The 25542-nt window shown below is 44.9% G+C and overlaps 3 protein-coding genes across 3 annotated transcripts; 1 reads left to right on the top strand and 2 right to left on the bottom strand.

Moving 5' to 3' along the window:
- Window positions 1–1188: 1188 nt before the first annotated feature.
- On the bottom strand, window positions 1189–4272 carry LOC136463425 (protein ORANGE-LIKE, chloroplastic-like). The gene is given in 9 exon segments (XM_066462428.1): window positions 1189–1494; window positions 1841–1965; window positions 2120–2247; window positions 2330–2406; window positions 2518–2604; window positions 2706–2819; window positions 2938–3052; window positions 3983–4091; window positions 4094–4272. Coding segments are annotated over 9 exon segments (939 nt in total). The 5' UTR covers window positions 4200–4272; the 3' UTR covers window positions 1189–1416.
- An 8469-nt stretch (window positions 4273–12741) lies between these two features.
- On the top strand, window positions 12742–13786 carry LOC136467082 (uncharacterized). The gene is made up of 2 exons (XM_066465630.1): window positions 12742–12970; window positions 13095–13786. Exons 1-2 carry the CDS (start codon window positions 12829–12831, stop codon window positions 13595–13597), a joined length of 645 nt encoding a protein of 214 aa, XP_066321727.1. The 5' UTR covers window positions 12742–12828; the 3' UTR covers window positions 13598–13786.
- A 266-nt stretch (window positions 13787–14052) lies between these two features.
- On the bottom strand, window positions 14053–23274 carry LOC136467083 (cysteine and histidine-rich domain-containing protein RAR1-like). Its single transcript, XM_066465631.1, has 6 exons — window positions 23080–23274; window positions 21980–21982; window positions 21820–21902; window positions 14866–15020; window positions 14452–14672; window positions 14053–14361 (listed from the first exon to the last, which is right to left on the bottom strand). The coding sequence occupies exons 1-6, from the start codon at window positions 23203–23205 to the stop codon at window positions 14269–14271; spliced, it is 681 nt and encodes a 226-aa protein (XP_066321728.1). The 5' UTR covers window positions 23206–23274; the 3' UTR covers window positions 14053–14268.
- Window positions 23275–25542: the final 2268 nt, after the last annotated feature.

Genomic DNA, 25542 nt, shown 5'->3' with positions numbered 1-25542 from the left:
TCCAAGGTAGCTTTGACTTGCTCTCAAAAGACTATTAAAGGTAAAAATACAAGAGATAGTAGTGAGGTGTAGCTCCAAATAGTGTTTGTTTTAAGTGAGGGGCTCTCCCCCTCCTCTTATACTACTCTAAGGATGGTTAGCAGGGAATGTTCGGAAGAGATCCCGCATGCAACCGACCTAGGAGCATTAATGGCACTGCCTAACCGAAGGTGGGCCCGAGAGGTGGCGCTGGGGGTGCGGGCGCACCCTGGCTGGCCCCTCTGGCCACCGCCTTCGCGTGGCGGGCTGCTGGCTGGGCCTGGGTTGCTCCTTGGGTGGTTTGGCGCCCAAATTGTCTAGGTAAGTGGGCCTTTCTTCTTTATTCCTTTGCGCAAATCTACTTTACGCTTTTCGGATTGCTCCTTTTGGTTTATTTTCCACTGTATTCTTGCATAAGCCTGCAAAACATTGATCTTCCAAATACATGTGGAATTATGTTAGTGGTAAAGGCATATGTGCATAAGTCTATCTATTTCTTCCCTTTTGGAATCTTAATTGGCGGTCGGATTTGGTCGTTAAGGATCGCCAACAGCTAGACACGGTCCTAACTTGTGTCGGTATGGGTCATGAGTTCGAGCTAGATATGAGACACGAAGGGCATGAGTTTGAGATAGATATAAACCACATGGTGTGACACAGTCTACCATGCTAACACCCCGGGGCGACCTGTCCAGCGTGGCGGGTGGTAGGATCGTTCTATTACGTCACCCCGTTGGGTGCGACACTTAGTGTTTGGTTGGAGGGACCAAGTGAGATGAAACGAGACGACCCAGTTCTAGTGGTGTTTGGTTCAAAGTCAAGCTAGAGTGACATCTCACTAGAAAATATCCCCTTAGATGCGGGATGACTCTGCGCCCCCTACCCTAAAAAAACAAAAGCAAAAACAAAAACTTTAGTACGGGGACAGGAGCGTGGGCATTGTCTCATCTAGCAAGTGGATCTTGTACGTCATTGTCTCATCCCACTTTTTGGTGTCCTACGCCAAACAGAAAACGGGTTAATCTAGAATCAAACAGAAAACGGGTTCATAACTTTTCTCTCAACCAAACGCTATGCACATTTTTTTAAAATAAAAAAAGAATGACATTTAAAAATATCAAAAAAAATATGACAGTTGTGGGATTTAAACCGACGCCCTTTCGGACCAGAGCCTAAATCTGGCGCCTTAGACCACTCGGCCAAAACTGTCAAGTTATGCTAGGAGTTGGAACAATATATTATATCAAGCACACCAAGCGGACTACAGCTGTACAATAACCTTGGCGAGATTGATTCAACTTGTCACAAACCGAACGTACATACAAGCATGAATCTACTGCTGTTATCGGCAACATATTCCCACAAAACAGACAAAGGAAAACATATTGTCATATCAACCTAATCAAAAGGGTCAATCCGTGGATCATGCTCACTTGCCATCGCCATTCCTGTGCACAAGCACGTCGGGCACATCACCTGGGAAACATGGAGATGCAACAATAAAGGAAGTTTATTTATACTTTATAGAGGCAAACATGTTACTGGTGGAAGATGATATGGAATGCCCTTTCTAATCTGCAACCAGGAATTCCCATATGCATTCCCACAAAAACTCTATGCAACACTTTTTAGTTTGAACAAGACTCAGACAATCTCTGCGCAGCATTGAATTTAAGCATTAATTACTTGTTTGATCTGCAGTATCACCTCGTCATTTAACCTAAAGGCAGTACCTCAAGTATGATAAACTTTTCTATTGTTCAAATCTTCTAGAATGCATCAAACTGGCTATTGTGAAACACAACGGCAATATATAGAATACCTTTCCAGCTCCAGAACAATTCTGACACCTTCCTTTCATTGACCACATATTATGCCCCAATAATGAAAAGTGCTTTGTGTTCAATAACATCCCACTAGCAGAACAGCGAGCACATGGCAAGTATCCTATATTGCAGAAGCAAGATCAGTCAAGAGAGTAAATGTAAGGCTCAAGCTAGTTAGTGTTAGTATAGCATTTTTTTATTTGGAAGGTGAATCATGCATTAGGAATGGCTGAGCTATGTTTGGGTCAGATAGTTGAAAAGTATTTTGTTTGTACCAGTCCCATGGCAATATGTGCATCTTTTCTTCTCTTGCTGCCTGACATTTCTCACTTCAACCAACATTAAAGCTGAGATAACACCAACTGCTCCACCTGAAAATGATGCAACTATGGGATCTACCTGACTGAACAGCAGCCAACAAAAATTTATCAACAACTTCTGTAAGTACTGCTAATTCACTATAAGAGACAGGTTCTTCAAAGCACCTCAATTGAAGAGGTAAGTGCAAGGTCCTTATAAAATCTTCATAAGATGTGCCACCCAGCCCTAATTTCAGTTCAAGCTGCATCGAAAGGCATCTCCTTTAGGAAAACTTACTATATGACCTAATAGTGAGAAGAGGTTCTGGTAAAAATAATAGGGAGTTCAACCATAAAGCGACGCGTGTACTTACTACTGGGGCTACCAAGCCTCCGAAAATGATTATCCCAGATATGACAGAGAATGATGTCATATAGAGTTGCTTCATAGTCTTTGGTGACTGTTTTGGGGAAAGGAAAAAGACAAGTTAATAGAAGTTAGAACAACTCCAGATGCCAATGTGATCATTTCTCAAAAAAACAGATGAGTGCTGTTGGTCACCGCACCAGGCATAAATGGAATAGTTGATGGAATCTCAGGCATTTCATTTTCTTCAGTGTTGGCATCTTTGCTTTTAGAAGTTCGGACACGCTGCTGCACTCGCAATCGTCTAACCTGATTAATTTTTCCATGCAGAGAACTTCACAATGTTGTCTTAGCAAAGCTACAAATGGATGGCTACTTAGCTAGAATTGGACAAATGAAATGAAACACAGTCTGCAAAACTGAAAACCTCTTCCATCAGAAGGAAAATTTTGTTACGTCGGCTCTTGATGTTGTCTTTAATCTCTTGCGATTGCATTTGAACAAAGTCCTCGATTGTCTCTGGACCTTCAATTATACAAAAGCTGCAGAAAAGAAACATGATTGATCCTGTAAGGCTGAGCCAGAACGGATTATCATACTTATTGTTCAACTAAGGCACCGTTTAGTTCGGCCAGAACTTTGCATTTGCACAGTGTTTGATGTGACGGCAAACACTGTAGCACTTTCGTTTGTACTTGTAATTATTGTCCGAACATTGACTAATTAGGCTCAAAAGATTCGTCTCGCAAAGTTCAACCAAACTGTGCAATTAGTTTTTGATTTCATCTACATTTAGTACTCCATACATGTACCGCAAGTTTGATGTGATAAGAAATCTTCTTTTTGCATAGTGCCAAAGTTGGGAGTTTGGGGGAACTAAACAAGGGCTAAGTTTCCATAGAAAGATATTGATGCTTACTTAATCTACTAGTCCTTTTTTTTAACTTTAATCTACTAGTACTTACCATTTAGGACTATTAACTTTTGTTTTTTATTACCCCTCTACTACAAGGTTAATAATGCACTTCAGATCTATCAATTTGATATGGCATATAAATATCTCTTTTATGATATACTCTATTTCAAATATCTAATATGAATATATCTCGGTGAATCTTTGATGTGATTCTTCCCTCTAAGGTCAGAACTTAGCGTTAATATAAACTCTACTTTTAGAACTAGAGCAGGAGGCTCGGAACTGAAATATCTTGGGAAGATGTCCCAGCAGATGTCAGTACTCATTAGAATTGGATATGCTGTAAGCTAACTGGGACTATATCTTCCCAAGCAGCTTCGGCAAAAAGTCTCAAACTTGACGAGTGGATCCTAATGCTATACCCGCCGCCGCCGCCAAGCAAGAACTCGTCATACTAGCTTGTAGTACTAGCTACTAGCTCAACAACAACCCCGTCCCTCGAACCATTTCGTAGCTGAAAAGGGGAAATTTCAACAGTGAATTAAGGTAAAGCAACCTGGAGAGGCCGCCGTCCCCGGACGCCGCCATGGACTCGCCAGCTGGGGAGCACCGCCGCAGCAGCTGCGGCCTTCTCCCCCTTCCGTCGTCGTCCCCCGCGCCGCGTAATAATGCAGGCCTTGGCACGGCGAAGGCGGGCGCAAAGGACCGGCCGCGCGGAGCATGCGCGGTGCCCCCGTTGGTGGTGCCGCCGGCGGCGCGGCGAGGAAGGACATGGCCGGCCAACCCAGCGCCGCGTCGTGGCTGTTGCCTGTTGGGGGCGTATGGAAGCGTCCGCTGGCGCCTGGCTGTGACGGATTTGGATAGGCGACGACGGCGAAGCGGGTCGGGTACACCGTACACTTCACGGGGGGCGTTACGCCGTTACCCCATTACCACGGGTAGATGACAAATGTGGATAAAGATGGCAACGGGGACCTGATACCCGATACCCGACGGGTATTTGATCCATTAGGGGACGGGGATGGGATCATATCTTTACCCGCGGGCATCTAGATGGGCAAGAATCCATACCCGACAGGTATAGCGAGTACGGGAACGTTCCCTGTTTACCCGTCCCCATTACCCGTTGGGGAACCCGACTATTTGAGCTATCATGCGAGTATTAGGCTCAAAGAAGCTTAACATAGGTATTTTGGTCCAAATCTGAACAGTCATATATATAGTTTGTGTGTTCTAGGAACCCTCGTTCAATTTTTCCTCACCATCTCCGTCAGCAGCACAAGCACGCATGTCTTACGAGCGCTCGTGCCCCTCGCTTCCTCAGTTCGGTTTCTCTACCATCTTTGCTCGTCCTTCTCGCAACCTCACTCCTTCTCCTCGGCATCTCCGAGACTCCGACACTTATACCCGGGTGAAGAAGAAACGTCTCCAATTGCAAAGCTGCGACCCCAAGTGTCCTTGTTTATCGGGTATGCAGTACCCGTCGGGTATCTGTTACCCGACCGAAACCCGACGGGTACGGGGATGGGCAAGAATCTATACCCGAGATAGTTAATGGGGATGGGGACGGGATAAATTCTCCGTAGCGGGGAAGAGAACGTTCCGGCGATACCCGACGGGTATATACCCGTTGCCATCCTTAAATGTGGAAAGGCTAAGGGTGTGTTTGGTTGAGCTGTGGCTGTGGGAAAAAGCTGCTGTGGACTGTGAGCTGTGGGAAAGCTGCTGTGGGCTGTGAGCTGTAGAAAAGCTGAAAGCTATTTGGTTAAACAAGTATAAAATATACCTTCTATCTTTATCTCTCTTGAAACAACTATGGAAGAGCTTTTTATTCCACCAATTTTGAAAAGCAGAAAGCCAAAACCCAAAAGCAGGGTCAAACCAGCTTTCAAAAATGTACTACGGAAAAGCAGCTGCTTCTGAAAAAGCAGCCTCCAAAAGCAGCCCCTTTGGTTAGGCTTTTGGCTTTTGGGGCCAAAAGCCAAAGCCAAAAGCCCAACCAAACAGGGCCTAAGCATCTCGCGACGACGTACAGCAGCATCGAGATTTCCTTCGTTGACGCGCTGCAGACTGCGGGTGGCAGATTCAAAGTTTGCCCACATGTTCTTGTATAACCTCGTAACATGACCACAGCAGTTGCATCTTCCCATCATGTTCGCTTCTGACTTATCGTGGTATAATATTTTTTTCTCGTATCAAATCAGTGAACAGCCTAGCAGCGAAGCGAACAGGCAACAGAAAGCACCATGTGAAACACACAGCTACAACCGTGCAAAGTACATGATGCTTTTGCTGAACAACTCAGTTTGTTCAACCTAGAGTGATGAATCACATGGGCACATTGTTCTCCGACCCTAAGGTGCCTGACGCTCTCTATCCACCGGCTTGCCGGATGTGGCAGAACCGTCTGAAATAACGCACTTACGAAGACGCTCGTCTTCCACCACACACTAAGTATCCCGAAAGCAAGCTACAGCGGACGGGTTCCGTCGGCACACCCCAAGGGAGAGCCCGAATAGTCCACATTTTTCTCCAAGGATCCAATAATGAGAACGAGTTACAATACTTAATCTATTTCATATATCCAGAGTTCTTAGAAATGCATTATTACATTACAAAATTCAGAGTGTGGAATATTAAACAGCGGAATGATAATAAACATCTATCGATAATGAACAAGGATTCGTCTGTGCCCACCAGAAGAATCCTTCACACAACGGGAACTCCTCAAGTTGAACCTACAACAGAGGTAAATAAACCCTGAGTACACAATGTAGTCGCAAAACTTATCCGACTAGTGAGAATAATTTCCCGACTCCAAGGGATATAATAAGCTTTATGGTTTGCTGGGTTTCTTTTTGTAGAAAGTACTTCTAGTAGTGAATTCTTATTTATGTTATCATTAGCAGTTATGATTATTTTATTATCTAGCCATTCTATGTAAGCAACTGTTCTACTTGCAAGCAAGGGTTGAGCAATCAGTTCCATTTCATCACCTTTCATCTTTCAGTTCTTACTACGGTGCTAGACTGTAGACAAGCCGTATCGAAACATCAGCGATTCGTGAATCAATGTGCCCAGCTGGATACCCCGAAACACACACCCCGCTTGTACCCCAGGCACAAGCAGGACCAACCCATCACTCTCCTGTCACGGAGTCCAAGTCCCTGTCCAAACTTGGACTCCAAGCCCCCGCTCCTAAGTCTCGGACTTAGTGCGGTACTTAGATCTCCACCATCCCCGTCTTCAATCAGTCGGTCCGAAAAGAGCCAGAATCCACGACAAGAGAGCAACAAGTCTTCCCTACGTCCATACCCAAGTATGTGCTCAGGATAATAAGTCTGTGACTTGCCTAGAACCCAATACAACGATCGGTCTTTAACCGACACAGACATAGAAAAAGTGTAACCAAGCTATGCCCTGTTGGACGCAGGACATAACCTCTTACATCCACCAATACCCAAATCATATCCCTACCCGGTCTCCATTTTCCTTTCCACCATTTTATCATGAGTGATCATAATTATCACCTATTATGAGTAACAACAGGTTACTCACGCTATCGATATTCTGAGCATAACAGCTACTCGACCTATACTAGTAGGACTCATAGGTAGATATATCTATGTATGTAGTTTTTATAAAATGCCTGTAACATAAATGCACATCATATATATATTCAATAATCATTCAAAAATAGAGGTTATGCACCGGGGCTTACCTTGGGCAGGCGGTGTGTCAACAAAGTCAGCAACAAATGGCTCCGGGGCTCCCTCCTATACGAGAATCTCCTCCTCGTACTCCTCAATAATCTCCTCGTAGTCCTGTTCGTCTGCAGGCACGAACTCTACCAACTCATTATCTACATGCATGAAATGATGATGCAACACTTAGTAATATGACAACAACTCTTAAAATACGAATACACCTGTCAAGCTACTAAACTAGCTCTACCGACTAAGACGCTACATTACTCATCATTCCCACTAAACAGGTATGAAACGTTTCATGTATTAACTTAGCAACTAAAGGAATCCTTATTCTTAATATCGATTTACTCTATATATGATGAAACAAGGAATACTAGCTATTCTATTTATCAATCTATTCTAGGGCTAAAAAATTTACAGTGAGCACATAATAATCTACTAAGCCTACTGTAAAAAATTCATGGCTAAAGCTATCACCAATTTACCACAAAAATTCCTACAAATATTAAGCTAAATAATACTAAGCTTTCTAAAGTGAATTTATGAATCTATCATTATCACAGCTAATTGTAAACTAACTACACCAACAGATAGTTAGCATTTTTGTGAACCTAACAAATTTTGTTTCACTATTTTTAAACACCTACAAATTTACTATAATTTTACAAAAATCAGCTCAAAACTACATTGAATAAACAATTATTAATTCATTGGAAAAAGGAAAACTAAATCCACCACGCGGCCCACAAGCAAGCAGCGCGGCCCACTCCCGTGCATTGCGTGCGCATGCAACCCACCAGTGCGGCCCACGCGGACGCGGCCCAGCCGCGTGATGACGGCCCGCGACGGGGAGGCCCGCGCACGTCAGTCATCTTGTGAAAACGCCCTTGGACTACCCAGTAATAGTGTGAGCCCTAAGCGCACTATTCCTTCAGTCTACGATTACGCAAAACGGCCCCTGCAACAACCTATCTTCACATCAGGGAGGTCCTTGACCTGGCTGCACACGCGCGGCGTGGCGGCCAGTGGCACCGACGGCCCCCGTCGGGCACCCAGGACCCTCCCCACCCTATCTAAGGAGCCGGTACCTGCCTAGGCGTGAACGCGAGATGCTGGGCGATGAAAACGTGAGCCAGGACGCCGTAGTAAAGTCGGACCACGGTGGCGGAGCTCCTACAACAAAGCGGTGATGTTCCGATGAGTTACAACAACACCGGAGTAAATAGGGTAGCGAGTGAGCTCCAGGCACTCACCACAGACCCTGTCGAGGTGGTAGTTCGGTCGGAGGCGGCCCGAGCCAAGCTGGCCGCGTGTGCACGGACGGTGCGGTGGTGCACCGCGGTGGCAAGACCGCGTCAGGGGTGGCTAGGAGGTGATAGCAACCTAGCAAGGGTGCGCCCGGGTGATGAGTAGGTGGAGGCGAAGCTGGCAGTGCAACAGAACGAACGCGAGCAGCTCTGGAGTGGGGGCCTTACCGTCGACGCGTGTCGAGACGGTCTTAACGATCCGACGGGAAGAAAGCTCCAAATTGGAGCATGGCACAGCAAGGATCACTACACGATGAGATCGGGTGGATGGCTGACTACACCGCGAAGCCGTAGACAGGGTTAATTGGACCGAGATGACTCCACCACGCCAAATTGAAGGTGCAGGTTCGGCAACCATGGCGACAGAGGAAACAGGGGAAACACTGGCATGGCTTGGCTCGACATTGCTGTGGAAGGACGTTGCTGTCAACTCGAAGTTCAAGCACGCATGTGCTATAGGGCGATGGGGGACAGCGAAACGTGCTCAAGAACGGTTGGCTGCATGGCCATAAATCGCAAGCCGACGATGGCTCGGCCCTGTGCGCCGTAGTGGCTGGCGCCGGTCTAGGGAGGGGCAGCAGCGCAGCGTCGCATCGAGTGCGGATGGGATGGCAATGGGCAGGTGTGGCAAGCCCACACGCGGCAAGGCAACAGTGCGGATAGGCCCATGTGTCGGCCACAGTAGGCCAAGTGCGGCCACACGCACGGTCCCATGCAAGCGAGCACGAGGCGACAGAGCGGCTCAGACGGACGCGACGATGGTGGTAGAACGACTCAGGCGAACGCAACGCAAGCAGTGCGAGCGCACGCGGGTGGCTCAGCACTTGCAGTCGCGGCTAGCAGTAGCACCATGATGTGATGCAACGCAGGCAACGACATGGCGAAGCAGACGACAGCGGACTTGCCAGGGCAGCGGACATGCGACGACGGCGGTGGTGGCAGAGCGGCCAGGCCCGCCGGGCGCGGCGTTCGCGTGCGCGCGTGAGTCGCGTGCCAGGGTGCAGCAACGGCAATGCGGGTGTGCACGCTTGGGCAAGCCAGTGCTATGGCGCCGAGCTGAACTGAGGCATGGTGACCGCGTGCCTTGCATGCTTTTTAAAGCGTCCCAAAAAAACCAACTCAATGATCCCATTGCTAAACCACCTATTCTATACCCGAGAGGGCATGTTAAGCTACTAAAACAAACCCTAATACCCCATCACTCCTAAACCCGATTCTCCTACAAAAATTCACAAACTTAGCCTCGTCAAACCATTTTCTAACTTAAGAAATTTGACTACGTCTTGATCGGTTTCGCGTCGAATTCGATTTCCAAGCTATTAAGTATGCTAGCTAGTGAATCCCATTCTTGACTGCAAGTATTTCACCGCCACCTACGAAGCTTGTACTACAAACCCTATTAAAGTTCCGTATATGCGTTCTATAGTGTTTTCATTCAATAAAAATTCGTTTAAAACCCTAAGTGATATAACGCGACATGGAATGTAACTTTCATTTCGCGTTTCCAATGATCGTTTCAAGTTACGTACATTGCTTTACACCCTATATCACACACATTTACACATAAATATGATGCTCATGCAGTATTTTAGCAAAAGACTATACAGTGTAACACCGAGGGTGTTACACCGGTATCAATGGAAACTCATTTAGGTGGGGTAAATAGGCACATTCAATATGACTAGGATATATAGAAAAAGACATGTGGAACAAAATGACCATTTGGCTTCCTAACCGTAGCTATGGTAGTGACTCTAATTATGATGCAACTCTAGCAACAAGAATTTCCTCAATCACATGGTTGATCACTACCTTCACTATGTTTTACGTCTTGCATGGACTTAGCAATTAGTAGACTCCGAAGAATGTTTGTTTACTTGGCGCCATTGATTCATGTATAGGACCCCACTTACATACTTACTAGTCTTGTTGATCCATGTACGAATTGGATTACTGTCGGTAAGCTGCAACAAGGGTCCAATAAAAGTGACAAAGGGGCCATAGAACAAGGGTCCATGTACGAATTGGATTACTGTTGGTATCTAGAGGAAATTATGACACCAATTGTTAGCAGTAGTGTAGATAGGGTTGGAAGAAAAGCACTGAGGATCAGAGAAGTAGCAAGTGAAACATAGAACTCTAGAGGGAGAAGAGCTGTAGAGAGGAATCAAGGGATATCCCCTTCGGCTTGTAGTTCAAAGCTCTTGGCCTTGACCTTCCTCTATTCGACAACTCAGGTCCAACTGCCAGCATATCCTTACACATGTCCCAAACAGCTTCACTCGGACAACAAAAGCCATTCTAGAGCCACCTTATCTTAATTTAATAAATATAAAGATTCCTTGCAAAAATATTTCCATGAATGACACCATCTTTAAGAGATGGATGGAGAAGCTGAACAAGAAGTAAGGGTTGTTTGGTTTATTACCTGACCCCACAACGACATTTTACCAAAAAAAAAAGAATGGTGTCCCATAGTTTTGTAACAATAGCAAATTGTTTGCTACATATGAAAGTGTGACAAGATTGATGTCAAAAATTAATGTTGTCTATGATGACAAGTGGGGTACGATAGTAGAGATTATTGGCCAAAAAACGAGACGAGATTTGAGCTCGGATGATGCTCCTAATTGATATTTGCCTCCCTCTATCTTTGAAACAAAAACAATCAAGTAGAAATTCTTTACTACAATAAGAATGAGTTATTTTCCCTTAGAGCTCATTTGACTACACTTGTATTTATCTCAATCACATGTGTTAGAGTAGATTGTAGTAGAAATTAGTTATTTTGTCACCCCAATACATATGCCTTGAGGTGGATACGAGTGAGAGGGAGCATCCTTGGTGACTTGTGACGGTCATTGATAAACAGAAGCCAAGTGAAGTTAACTATAACCAAATCAAAACATTTATCAGCAACACTTAGGTTTCTCGTGGTGGAACCTTTATATACGGGTTCAAACCCTCGGTGCTCGTATTTTTCTGAAAGTCTAGGATTTAATACCGCTACTCTTTCAGTGATGTGTTTGTTGATAGCAAGACGCTTGTGGTGACACGGTGTGGTGAGTGTTCGTACATGTATATGAGTAACTGCGTATGTACTCTGTTTCGCAGAAATAAGAATAAGAAATGTCACAATTATAAATAAAGCTTATAATTTCAAATAAAGAACTCCCTCAGCTTGCATGGGCCGACATCACAAGCCCATCTTTGAGAAACCATATATTAGCACCATGTTCGCTTCTCGTTTCTGTGGCTTATAAGCCGGCTGATGCTGTTTTGTTGCGAGAGAAAAATACTATATCATGGCTGATAAACATGGCTGATACGATCAAACGAACAGGGTGTAGGATGATGTACGATCTTAAATTCTTAATTAAGCCCAAAGCCATTTCTTCCATGCTACTAGTACTCTCTTCAAGTAATTCTATTCTAAAAAAAGTACTCTCTTCAAGTCTTCATCAACCCTTGACCTTGAGTAGAAAGTTTAATGTCGACGTTTGATGACCCTAAGGGCAGTCCCAATGAAAGAAACTAGTAGTTTCTATAATATAGGATACCGCACCAAAAAGTACTGCTTTCCAACCCATGGTTTCTATGAGTAATAATTATTTTCTCTTTCTCTCTCCCAACTCTATCTTCTTCTTCTTCCAATGGGAGTGCGGCACGAGCCCCATAGAAACTGGTGGTTTCTCCCCAATGGCGATATCATGGTTTCTTGTTGCATTGGGTCAAGAGAAGACCTGATTTCTTCATGAGGAAACCATTTCTATGATTTTTGCTCTCTTTCTTCATTAATTACGTTGCCATGTCAGCGTTTTGCCTACGTGACAAGTCATTTAATGAGGATAGAAACCGATACGGAAAAAAAAAAAACTTCATTAATATCGGCACATTGCCTAGTCCCGATGTGGTACTAAAACCATCTCCCACGCTCCCGCTGCCCCACCGTGCCGCTTTGTCCAAATACGAGCGGTGTGTTTACTCCACGCTACAGCCTACGGGCCCGATGCTTCAATGGCTGACTGGTGGTGCTACGAAGAGCCTGGCGAGCGGCCGCGGCCGCGGTGGACTTGTCTTCCGCTCTCTGTTTTTGTTGGGAGGTTCAGAGCTGGCTATTTATGCCGTTGCTTGATGAGTTCAGTTGAGCGCCAGTGCCCGCGTACAGGCTGACAAGTTGGTTGGCCAGTGGCAACGCTACATGATGGCCGGCCGCCGTGATCTCAATACCGCCAGCCACCCCCCCGATGTAATCTCCTCTCCTCGGACTACAAGTACCCGCGACAGCGTTGAGCGCGTACACATAACACATCTGGTAAGCGAGCAGCAGGCGGTCTCAACGGTCGACGCGCTAGCTTTCCGATCCTTGTCCAAGCAGATCGCCAATGGCTCCTCGGGTTCCCCTCGTCGGGGCGCTCCTGCTGCTCCTCGCCGTCGCGCTCGGTGCGGTGCCGTGCGAGAGCGCCGCGCCCCGCCTCCGCGGCTCCGTCGCCTGCCTCGACTGCGCCGCGGGACACGACCTCTCCGGTACGTACGGACACTGGTGGTCTCGCTTGTCCCCTGTCGTGTCAGCCAGGCCGACGCGCGGCGCCTGAGAGTCCGAGCGTGACATGCACATGCGCGCTCGTGCCTTTTGTGTTTGGTATAACAGGTGTGGTCGTGGCGGTGAAATGCGCCGGTGACGGCGGCGGCGCGGGCCTCCACGCTGCGCAGACCGACGGGCGCGGCAACTTCGACGTGGCCGTGCCAGGAGCGTCAGCCTCGGTGGCCTCGCCGTGCGCGGCCAGGGTCCTCGGCGCCACGGAGCAGCTCTGCGCGCCGCAGCGGCTCACGGTCGCGCGCGTCGTCCCGGACCGGGCGCCTGGCTCCGCCGCCGCCGCCTCCTCGTATGTCTTGGGCTCCCGCCTCGCCTTCTTCACAAGGTGCGCCGCAGCTAGCGGCAGCTCCGCTGTCGCGACCACCATGGCGGCCGACCGTGACCATGACCACCAGAGGAACGCCCCGCCGGAGCCGGAGCTGAGGCCGGCGCCCCCGGCGGTGCAGACGCCGGTGTGGCCTCCGCCGTTCGCGGGAGGCAACAGCCCGCCCTTCAGTTTTGGAGGACTGCCTCTCATCTTCTTCTTCCCTTTCATCCCGATCATCGGCATCCCTTGAACGTGAACGCTGCCGTGTCCAAAGTATTACTAGTACGTACTACCTATATTTGATCCCCATGTCCGGTTCCAAGTAATCTTCAGGTATCCATGACATAATACCAAGTGTATGCACGCGAAAACAGCAGCCAATAATGCAAGAGACTGTGTGTTCCACAAAGTAAAGAGCGCAGCTACGTTTCATTACAAATGTAACCGTGCCAGCAGAAGATCGGCAACAACTTTCTGGTCCAGGCGAGCAGCATAACAAACTATTGCATGGTCCAGGCTCTGCCTGCTCAAACCGAGCAAGCCAGTACACGAACAGGGCTTCACCAGCAGCCATGGTAAATTGGTGATAATGGAACACACACAAGAAACACACTACACATCACCTCTACTGCTCTGCAACATGCGCTAACCTCTCTGGCTTTGACACGGTTAAATATGAAAAACCTTCAGCTTCAATCAAACAGGTAAAAATCCAATTTAAATTCAGACGCCAAATGTTGTTTCAAGTTATGGTCCAGAGTACAACGAGAATCACGTAAGATTTCTAGGCAACCACCATGCGCAAAGCTTAAACCTCAAAGTTTTCTCAAACTTTCAAATGAAATTCTCAATAAATCAAAGCACGATGGTGTTTACATGGTACGAGATACAACACGAAAATAGCTTAAGCATGGTGTGAATTCACACCGCATCAGCATTATGCCAACCCTTTGTGCATGGAGGTATCTCCATAAACTCATCAAACTCCTTGACATGAACATCACAGCATTTCCACTGCAAGAACAGACATAGGGTTTAGGGATGGCGAGAATAGTTATTTACAGAGCCAGAAATCAACATATATAACTTTGAACAGATACATACCCCTCTCATCCTGTCATGGAAAACGGCAGGACCTGGATGGTAGTCACATGCAGAATCATGGTTATCCTTCTCCTTATAGGATTTACCACATCCTTTATTTTTACATATCCGCGGTTCATTTATATCGATCCTTTTCTTGGGCGGTGGGACAGGGGATTTCTCAACAGGTTCCTTGTTTGTATCATCAGTAGCAGCTGGTTTTTGTGGCTTGGGCTGTGATCCTGAAAACATAGCAACACAAGCTCCACTTAACAATTTTTTTAATAGGTAGCTAATAATGCTCTTTACCAAATTATTACTGTAAAGGACCATATGGTATGGTCAAAAATATGTGCAGGGTGCTAAACTGCTAGCACTTGCAAATAGGAATCAATCAGTTTAACAAAAACAAGATTACTGTTAACACAAACTCACCATGATCAGAGCAAAAGAAACCTTGACGACACCTTGCACACGCATCAACTCCCACACCCTGCTTAGAAGTCTGGATTGGTGTTGCCTTTATAGGCTTATTAGTTGAAACAGCTTTTGTGATTGGTTTTTCGGTTGTATGCTTTCCTGTTGTGCATCTACACCAAAATAGAGCATGCGGTCAGTTACTTCTTTCTCTGGTGATGTAAGAGGTGGTTGAATGATATTGGTCTATAATGATAAAATACCATGATCAAAACCAGAACGTAGACCAGCTTAAAAACACTATTTCATAACGAATAATGGTAGAAAAGACATCAATTCTTGAATACTTATTCACCAGCAAACTGAGACGTATATCTGGATCTCCATGGAGAGTACAATAAATATGTTGAGCTGAGCCCATTCATGCAGATTTTATTAGATAATTTTCCACACATTTCTACTAGTGTGTTCTGCCACTTAACCATCAGAAGCACTTTTCGTCAACTGCTGATAAATCAAATCACTTCAGAGTCTACAGTGAAATATAAATCAAGCAACTTATGGTCAACCATAACCCACAACTCTTAACCTTAGATAGTTAGATATATATAAGCAACTACCACTTAGCCTTCTTTATTCTTTCTTTATTAATTTTAGTCAGATGTTGCCTACAACTTAATGGTCATCTAAGTCACTTGAAGGTAGTGGTGATCATAAATTACATAACCATCCGACGATTTGAAATCAAGCACTTATATCAACTCATTGCCTACAATTGCTGTTGGTAACTTATGTCAATTCAGTCTCTGGTGGCATTTGGGTTTCAAATTTGGTCAAATGATTAGTCCTAACAAGATGTGTTATAAATAATCAAATGACAAGTATAGAGTTAGTGTCAGAGGACTCAATATGGCTAGGTAGGACCTCCGCCATACCTTGGTTTTTTTTTTTGCATCATCTTCTCCTCTTTTATATCTTAGTTTTTTCTAGTGTTTTTTTTCCTATGTCTTTACTATAAATCGAACCATGGAGCTTTATTGGTATAGTTGTGCCACACCTCAATTTATATCCGTCCTCTACCACTGTATAGAGTTGAAAAGAGAGAAGAGACACCATATGTATATCCCTGGCCTCATTAGTTGGAAGCTCATTTACAAGATGGTTGGATAATTAAGATTATATCACCTAGCAAATGAATGAAGATTGCAGCTTATGCATAATCATTGTTATTGATGATTTGCATAAACTGGATACAGGAAAAATGGATTTCAAGTTGAATGTTGTTGATGATACAAAATAGGGTAAATGATTAAATCAAGGCTATGTCTTTAAGGTACAAAGCAAAGGTAAAGGTCAAATAATGGTTTGAGGACCAAGGAACCAAGGCTATAGGTGCAGAAGCAAGTACATGTGTTAACTCCGAGGAACTAATCAAGCCATGATGAGCCATGCAATGTTAGCAAGAAATTGTTGAATCATATGTTGTGGTGACTTATACGGATGAAAAGTGAAGTCTTGATCACATGGTGTGGAAGTCATTAGTTCAAGGGAGATTTGCTCACTTGCATGCGATGTTGAAAGCCCTCAGGTTGAGATTGACTAAATGGTGGCATTAATTGGACATATAGAAGCTCAAGATGCGAATTATTGTATATCTTTGATTGAGCATAGGTATGTATTACTTAAGAGGGGTGCAACATTGGTCAAAATACAAGGTCTAAAGTTCTCAAGGAAAACTTGGCGAAAAGCCAACAGAAACACTAACATGTATTTTGTGAGTGTGCTGGCTCAGAGGAAATCGTTTAGGCCGGTTTGTCCAACAAGGATTCTAATGAGGATTTAACTACTTATGATCTCCATCCTTGGTGGGTCCATATATTGAGGTAGTTGATGACAAAGACTTACTTCATACAAAGTTCCACAATTTCAAATCTCAACTTGCTAGTTAGAGGAAAAAGGCAATGTTGGTTTTAACATCCTTTTTCTAACGGCTAGTTTATGGAGAATAGGTATTTGTACCCATCCTCTCCTGCCTTGTCTTGCTACTACTGTTTTTTTTGCATCCTCTAACAGTCAGAAAGCCATTAGAGCTCTCCACATCCTCCCCTTTGTTGTATTTCTGTGGTTTAAGTGAGCTCAATCCTAGCTCATGGAGTGCTGTGAGAAATTTGTTAGGGCTATCGTGCCCCAGGAAGAAAAAAGATCAAGCTAGCAGTGGCGGAGTGTGACACAAAAGTAAGGGGCCCAATTTATACTGATGATGCCTAGACAAGTCAGCAACGAGGCAAGACGCTCCACCTCCACGACGGCATGCTTACGCCTGACACCAACATTCCCAGTTGTCTTTACTTGCTTGGCTCAATACAGCTCTGTTAAACTGTTGCGTACATCGTGTTGTTAGCTTAGCATAGTTTAGTTATAGCCCATTTGCTTGTGATCCTCAAACACCTTCACAGTCTAGACGTAAAAGCTTACAAACCATCGTATTCTTTTTCTTCAACACATGCCTTGTACTCGTGTTTTTTGTTTTCTATTTTTTCGCAACAGCACTAGCTAGATGATAACTAGTGACCAGAGATGCAGTGATCGAGACTAGTGTGGAGGAAGGGGGCGGTGCCTAGGTTGGCCACCACTACGCTCCGCCGCCGGTGCAAGCTAGTGAATCGAGTGAAGTGGTTTTAAAGAGACGGCTTTATCTTGGCCCTTGGGTCACTTTGGGCTTCCTCAGGGTTCACTTTGGTGAAGCTAAAAAACTTCGGGATACAAATCTTGTCTCTCCAATTTGGTTCACATCATATTCACATTTATATCTAATAACTATGTTTTCGCTTTGGCCTAGGTAGATGCTTGATTGTTTGTGAGTGTAGTGGCAACACAAACTTGCTAATGAACATCTATAAAAGCATTTAGAAATCAAAAGGGGGTTGTTATACTTTGCATATTCTTTGTGAAAATTGGCCAACCGGCTTGGCACATTTTCACTGACTTTTTTTCAAGTTTGTTTTATATTGCATAATTGCCAATTCAAAACTCCTTTCGGTGACATCTGGGTCCTTTCGATAGGTTAGGTTTAGGCGTTTAGCCTTGTCTATAAATGACATGTGCACTTTTATAGTTAGAACTATATATAATTATAAGAGATATACTGCAGTTTACAAATTTAAGTCAAGACACCAAAAATTAAACGTGAGCATCCAAATATGAAATACACCTGCATATTACTATGAAAAGCAAGGTGGCTAATTCACAAGCACCAAATTATCAGATATTCAAAGTGGATGTGGTGATCTGCCCAATGGTTTTTATATTTGGATGGCAAGTAGCCAAAGCACAGAGAGATAGTTTGTGTAAACTTAGCACATTACACGAAGTAAAAAAAGAGCACATCTTTTTTTTTACTCCTTCTGATCCCAAATATAAGTCCATCTAGCCTTCTCTCAAATGCACAAATATAAGTCCATTACAACTCCAATGCACCTTTTACTCTCATTCTTCCATGTCTGCACCTAGTTAGATGCACCCTAATCAATGCAGCACAACTTGTCATCTATCTCAACTCAAGCAATCATTGATGGGTAATAGGGTCACTGTACTCCATACCCTAGTTCTTGTGCCCAAGCCTAATTGACTTATATTTGGGATCCAAGGGAGTAAGGAAAAGGCAAAGCATCATATTTACATTATATTCAAATCAGAAGCATACCTTCGTTTGCTCTGCAGCGTAATGGAAATGCATTGAACATAATATGTCCAAAGCAATGTTGTTAAATAGGACGACTAATTGGAATTAGTTGCCCTTATTATCGTAACAAGGACCTCGATTAGACCCCTTGATCCAATTACCTCGACTAGAAACTTAATTGTCCGACTAATCATAGGCCACCCAGACAACTAGTTGCCCAGCCCAAGTAACTTTTGTGGTGAGGGAAGATTTTGGGTCAGTCTTAGCAGACCTATTAGGTTTCCAATGTACATATCGTAGACAGGAGGAGAGGAGAAGCTCCCAAGTCGCGTAGACGCTGCTTTTTTTCACGCTCGCACGGAAATGTGCTCATTTTTTCTGCGCTGCTTGTTCCTCCCGCCTCCTTCTGGTCCTCCCACCAGCACCTAGAACCTGGAGGAGCTCCTTTCCTCGCGCCTGTCCTCAAGCAGTCAAGCTGCAGTGGCAGCAGGTGGTTCTCAATTCTCAGGCATCTCCGCCTCCAGGTTCTCAAGCAGCAGCACCCCGTGCTCAAGCTGCAGCAGTCGCAGGTTCATCATCAACCAACTGAAGTGCTTGGCTGCTTGCTTTGTTTGCCTCTTTCATTTGCCAATTTATGATGGTGTTTACATACATTTACACTATATATACATGGGTAATCGTCCATCTAGGGTCCTGGACGACTACGGGCCTGTTTGGTTGGGTGGCTAAGCCCCAACCAGGCTCCAGGAAACCACCCTTCAGGTTGTTTGGTTGCCTGTTTGGAGGCTCAAGCCAGGCTTCAGGAAGACACCCACCACCCCTAAGCCTGGCTCCAGAAAAACGCAGAGGCTGGCCGTTCTTTGGGAGCCAGGCTTGGCTAAGCCCCGAACTGAGGTCTCCTCACCGCCCGCGTCTTCAACCTCCGCCTGGGAGCCCGGCCCCAGGCCGCTGGCGGCGCCGCGCCCTCTCCCCGTGCCCCCTCTCCGGCGGCCCACTCCCCAGCGCCCTCTCCCCGCGCCCTCTCTCCAGCAGCCCTCTGCATCTCCGCGCTCGGCATGGCGGAGCGACGCGCAATGGCCGAAGTGGCGTGCAGTTACAGGATGGCGCGTTGGCGAGCTCACTGGAGCTCGGAGGGCCGCGCAAGGAAGGCCCGTGCTGCCCTCCGTCATCGCCGAGGATGGCCGCCGCACTGTCTCCATCACCGCCGAGGCTCCCGTGCACGCCACTCTAGATGGGGACGGCGTACTGGTGCTTCGCGTACTGGGATGGCCAGATGGGGGACGCCACACCACCGGATGGGGACCGCACTGAGCTCTGGGATGGCCAGATGGGGGGCGCGCTGAGCTCGGGGATGAGTGGATGGGGACCGCGAGCGCGCTGAGCTCGAAGTCGCTGTCTGGTGGCACCTTCGGATTCACGTCCTTGGGCGTCTCGCGCATGGGCGTCAGCGGCCTCTAGCGCAGCGGCGGCGCTTGACTGGTTGGGGCACGCGGCGGCGGCGCGCTCAGGCGACTGGATGTGCATTGCAAGAGGTGGCTGCGAGAGGTGGCGAGTGGTGTTCACCAGGTGTTCGATACATTGCCTCAAAGGTGGTAAACTTACCTGCACAAAGAAGAGGCGACTCTATCCCAGCCAAACCAGCCAACCAAACACACTAGCTGCTAGCCAGGCTTAGATAGTGTATGCAACCAAACAAGTCCATCTTGGCTTGCTAGGGGCAGGCTTAGGCTAGCCTAGCTTATTTCCTAGCTAGGCTAGAAGAAAGGCAGGAAACCAAACACACCCTACATGACCGACTAACCGGCCCTGATGACGACTAATCCGTCTTATCAGTGGTCTTACAACTAGCCTCGACTAGACAATCTGATAACATTGGTCCGAAGCAACAAAAATCTTAATGTCATATGAAACCCAAACAACACAGAAGTGAATCCAAACAACTGCAAACTGATTTCCCCCCTTTCAGGCAGCAGAGCCTTACAGAGAAACTGCCATATACTGTATCTTTATAAAAGACTTTATTGTGTTACTATCATGTATAAGCAACTCCAAATACTCCAGGAGTAAGTAAAGAACAAAATGAGCACAAAATACAAAGGAGGGGTTGTTGCTCAGTAATAAAGCTATGTTTGGATACAATGTTTGCTCTATCATAAAATAGCCACAATAGAACATAAATCTAATTTGTGAATATCAATGATGTAACAGCAATATATACGAGAAGACGACTTGCTGACATAGCTGCATTTTTTTTTTTTGAAACAAACATAGCTGCATTTTCACAGAGCACAAATTTTGCCTGTTTGGTTCATGTCCCCACAGAGCAAAGTTTTTTTTTTTTGGCAAAGCTAACTTATTGGCGAAACCTAATTTTGATAATTACTGAAACATTTGGATAGTGGGCAACCTGCAGGGACACCAATTTAGTTTAGTGAAGCAGCGCAAGTGATTTGATCGCTCAAGGATTTCCCACACATGATGTTAGATTTTGTTTTGGGCATTACCAATTATTGGTTAGGTTTAAGTCAATTCTCAACCAGACAACCATACTTACAATGTCAGAGTACATCATACTCCCTCTGTCCAAGAAAGGATGCAACTACGGGTTGCGTGCCAGTTTTGTAGTTCACGCTTGACCAAATTTAAGGCCCCGTTTGGAAACTCAACGGATTATTAAAATCCAGATACTAGACAAAGATTTTGAGAATCCGGATTATGAATAGTAATAATCTAGTTTGTTTGGATTCTCAGATTATATTTTTGACATTGGTTTCACAGTACAAGCAAAATGTCTATAATACCCATGGCTCTTTCAACATAATGTATGCAGTCAAAGGTTGAAGCAGTGGTAAAATCGTCTATTCTCATACTAGAATCCCCAAGAAGCTCATGAAGAGGGGATACTGGATTATTGCTTTGGATTACGTGAACATACAATAGAATCTCCTAGAAGCCTCCTTGTTTGGATTGGATTCTGGTTTTTATTCTCAGATTGTAAAATCCTATCCGGGTCCAAACGCACCCTTATAGTGAATGGCATTCACATTTATTGCTCCAAATCAGTTTATTATGAAAATACATTTCGTAATTAATTTAATGGTATTTATTTGATATCATAAATATTAATAAGTTTTATCTATAATTGGTCAAACTTAAGATAGTAAAACATGAGTACATGACACTGTGCTAGAATTGCATTCTTTCTTGGACGGAGGGAGTACACACTAATATTGAAGTCAAAATATTGTCAGTGGCTCAGTGCATACCAAGGTAGGAAGAGGGATCCTTACCCAGGTATCTGCAAAAATAAGCTGAAATCGTGGCTTCTTTGCTTGCAGCAGCTCCATTCTTTCATGCCGTCATGAAACATAGGCTGAAAAACATATATCTTAAGGAAACTGACGATGATTTCCTAAACAGAAATGCCTCTCAACAAAGGGGAAAACTTACTGCCTGCAACAGAATAAAAATGATCAGGAGAGCTGTTAGAACTTAGAACAGTAGTGGTGAAATAAATGTGGAGCAAGCAACTGTACTTTGGAACACACTTGACGAAAAATAAAATTACGATTCAAATTCATCATGTAAGATAAGCAGGAATGCGTGCATAATGTAGTGTCTGGTTATTTGTATGAGGTTCTACTATGTGCAAAATCCTATATGTGCCACTAATACTCCATAGTCACCTTCAGTGGCAGTATCCATTAGTATGAAAAGGGCTTAAACGTCACAATCCAATTCACAATCACCTCGAATATAGTGTTTGTGGTTGTCTGATTGGTCAATTTAATCTGAATAATGCAAGATAATAGTTCCTTGTGGAACAGGTAACCATTCTTTTCCCAGTCTTGCAGTCATTTACTTTTGAGTTTTGACAAGTACAGTTATCAACTATAAAAGATTGCAACAGTCACAAAAGGTGGTACTGACTATTTTCATTTCACTGAAACATTTTGCACAACTAGTGCAGCTAGTGGACCACTACAAGAGACGGATCAAGTGAACATTTTAAGCATATAAGGCAACTGGTCAGCAGAAGAAACTAAACAATACTGTGACTTAAGTGTCTACCCGTGGGGAGGCAAGAAACTTCATTACCCTTTTTTTTACTATACTGATGAATTGTAATGTGACCCATGACCCATCTAGCATGGGACAAAAACATTCCCCAGTTGCTCACCCGTCACATATAGCACAAGCTCTCCTCAACAAAGAAGAAAAGAGCGGGTAACTTATAAGCACGGCACCTCAAACTGAAAGTTCCCAACATTATGTTTCGAATTAGCAACAACTGAGTTGAATCTAGCTGCCAAATATGTGCCTGCTTGAGTGCAGGCTCTGGCCACACCCCTAAACCTTAGCACAAAGATTGAGGAATCCAGCCTAGTGGTAGAACTGCAGGGCCGGCGCAGGTACTCGGGGCAGGCAAGCAGATGCCAACCCCTTTCTATTTGGGATTTAAAGCAGTGATGTGACTCATAATTGTCTTGCCCGGGTACCAGGTTTTTGGGAGGAGAGGGGAGGTCAGATGAGGAGGAGGAGGAGCTTACGGAGGGGTGGTATTGGCAGGAGCCCTCGGGGTTGTCGTCGTCGGTGAATACGGCGTCGCAGCCGATCCGCTGGCACCGCACCGGCGCGGCTGTGCCGCTCTTCGCCGCCTCCGTCGCCGTTGACATCGCCGCCGGTGCCCTCTCCCCGAGTCCCCGTCGCCCGCTCTGGAAAAAGGTCGAAAGATCTCGATAGCTTTAGAGCCCACGGAAGGAATTTAAAAAAAAAGGAATTAAGCCATAAAAAAAAAAGATCGAAATGTCTCTGAAAATTTTCAGCGGTCTTCAGCGCTACTGCTCCATTTTTTTTTTTTTTTTGCCCTCTATGCCACTGCCGTCAGTTTCTAATGTCGTTAAACTGCATATGTGAAAAGTTGAAAATACCCTTAAGTTTAAATATGTCATTAATTTTTTTAAGTATCTTAACGACTTTAAATAAAAAAAACTCAAAACTAAAAAGTGGTAGATCTCGCCGAGATCTATAATTTTTATATAAAAATTATCTTCATTTAATTCCGCAAAAAAATATAATTTGATATGATTAATATATCTTAGAAAAATCATATTTTTTTGCGGAATTAAATGAAAATAATTTTTATATGAAAATTATATATCTCGACGAGATCTACAACTTTCTAGTTTTGAGTTTTTTTCATTTGAAGTCGTTAAAATACTCAAAAAAAATTAATGATATATTTAGACTTAAGGGTATTTTTGACTTTTCACCCCTGCAGTTTGACGGCGTTAGAGCCCAAACTAGCGGCAGTGGCATGAAAGGCACAAAAAAATTGAAGCAGTCGCGCTAAAGACTGCTGAGCTTTTCCAGAGACATACAGGACATTGCGATCTTTTTTAATGACATACAAGGAATTCCCCCCATAAAACAATGGGCGGCCGGGCAGGGTCGTCCACCCGAAAACGGGTCTGAATCAACTGTATGAGCCAGGAGTGTAAACGGATCCGAGACAGATACTAATACACGGTATTTCTCGCGTTCCCTGAATTGTATATACGAATGATAATATGGAATGCTAGTGTCCGGATGTAATTGGATATACGAATGATAATATGGTAGGCTAGTGTCCGGATGTCCGAACCTGCATTTCGTGCTTAGGCCAGCATATCCTCATCCAAACCTACATTTCGCGCATCCACGTGAGGCCCGCGCTGTCCGGACGACACCTCGTCGCCAAACCGTGCGCACGGACCTTTGGTGCCCTCTCCCCTTATCACGTGTATTGTAGTATGTATAACACCCGATTTATTTTTGCAACATTCGGTTGAAACACTTGTAACATATGTTCAAAACAGCTGAACACTTGCAACATACGCCCGAAAACACTTGTAAAACACCAAAAAAAACTTTAAAAACACGTGTATAGTCATTACAAAACATATGCAAACATCAAAATGAAACACTTGCAACATACGTCTGTAGCAGATAAAATATTTATAACATACACTTAAAACATACGTGTATAGCTCATTGCAATATGTGCAACATCCCGATCTACTTTTACAATATCCTTATGAAACACTTGCAACATACCTATAAAACATCCGAAACATTTAAAATGTACACTTTAACATGCATCATATCTCAGTGCGGCCTCCTTCATTGTATGCATCGGGGCGCCGCAGCTGTAGCAGGAGGCGAGGCCGAAGGGCTTCTGCGCCAGGACCCAATGCTTCTTGCGCGGCGGCCTCAGTGGCTAGTTGGCGGCCGAGTGAGCGATTGCAACGCGTGGGTGTGGCAGTGCTTGCGCCGTCAGGCAAAGCGGGCAATAGAGTAGCAACGGCAGGAAGCAACGGACGGCGCGGTGGAGCAGGAGGAGCAGCGCGGGGTGACCGTCTATGGCGGAGCGGGCCGCAGAGTAGGAGCAGCGGGGTGACCAACGGAGCAAGAGCAGGTGGGGTGACTGTCGACGCGCGGAGTAGAGCGAAGCAGATCTGTCGCCTTCTTCTCCTTTTCTTATCCAACCGGCGCAACGGAAGAGATGGACATGGATATACCGTAATAAAAAACGATCAGACGCAGAGCAGAGGTCTATGGGCTGGTATACAGGGCTACGAAGGGGCGTCCGGAGGGACGAGCGTCCTGCATGTAGCATTTCTAATGATAATATTATTCTCGCATTCAAATTTGTCTATACGAATAATATTAGCAGTGCCATGTGTCAGATTATATATAAAGAGGTATTGATAATGTATTTAAATTTGAATATCTTGATACCGATAAGATGTATGAATACTAATTTCTGGATTCGGCTATGATAGATTTTTTTTCATGAAGTCCTTCAGTGGATCGATAGGTCGAGAAATATCCATACTATTTACATATTTAGCATGAGCTCTTTTTAATTTGATACCGATGTTATTATAAAGGAAAATAAACTTGTGGGTTATCAAAATATTATTGAAAGAAATGGTCATTTCCATATGGGTAAATAGCACCATATATATGTA

Source organism: Miscanthus floridulus, chromosome 7 (assembly GCF_019320115.1).
Source record: "Miscanthus floridulus cultivar M001 chromosome 7, ASM1932011v1, whole genome shotgun sequence".
Taxonomy (NCBI): Eukaryota; Viridiplantae; Streptophyta; class Magnoliopsida; order Poales; family Poaceae; genus Miscanthus; species Miscanthus floridulus.
Note: the sequence above shows the minus strand (reverse complement) of the source record. Positions and strands in the feature narration are given on the sequence as shown.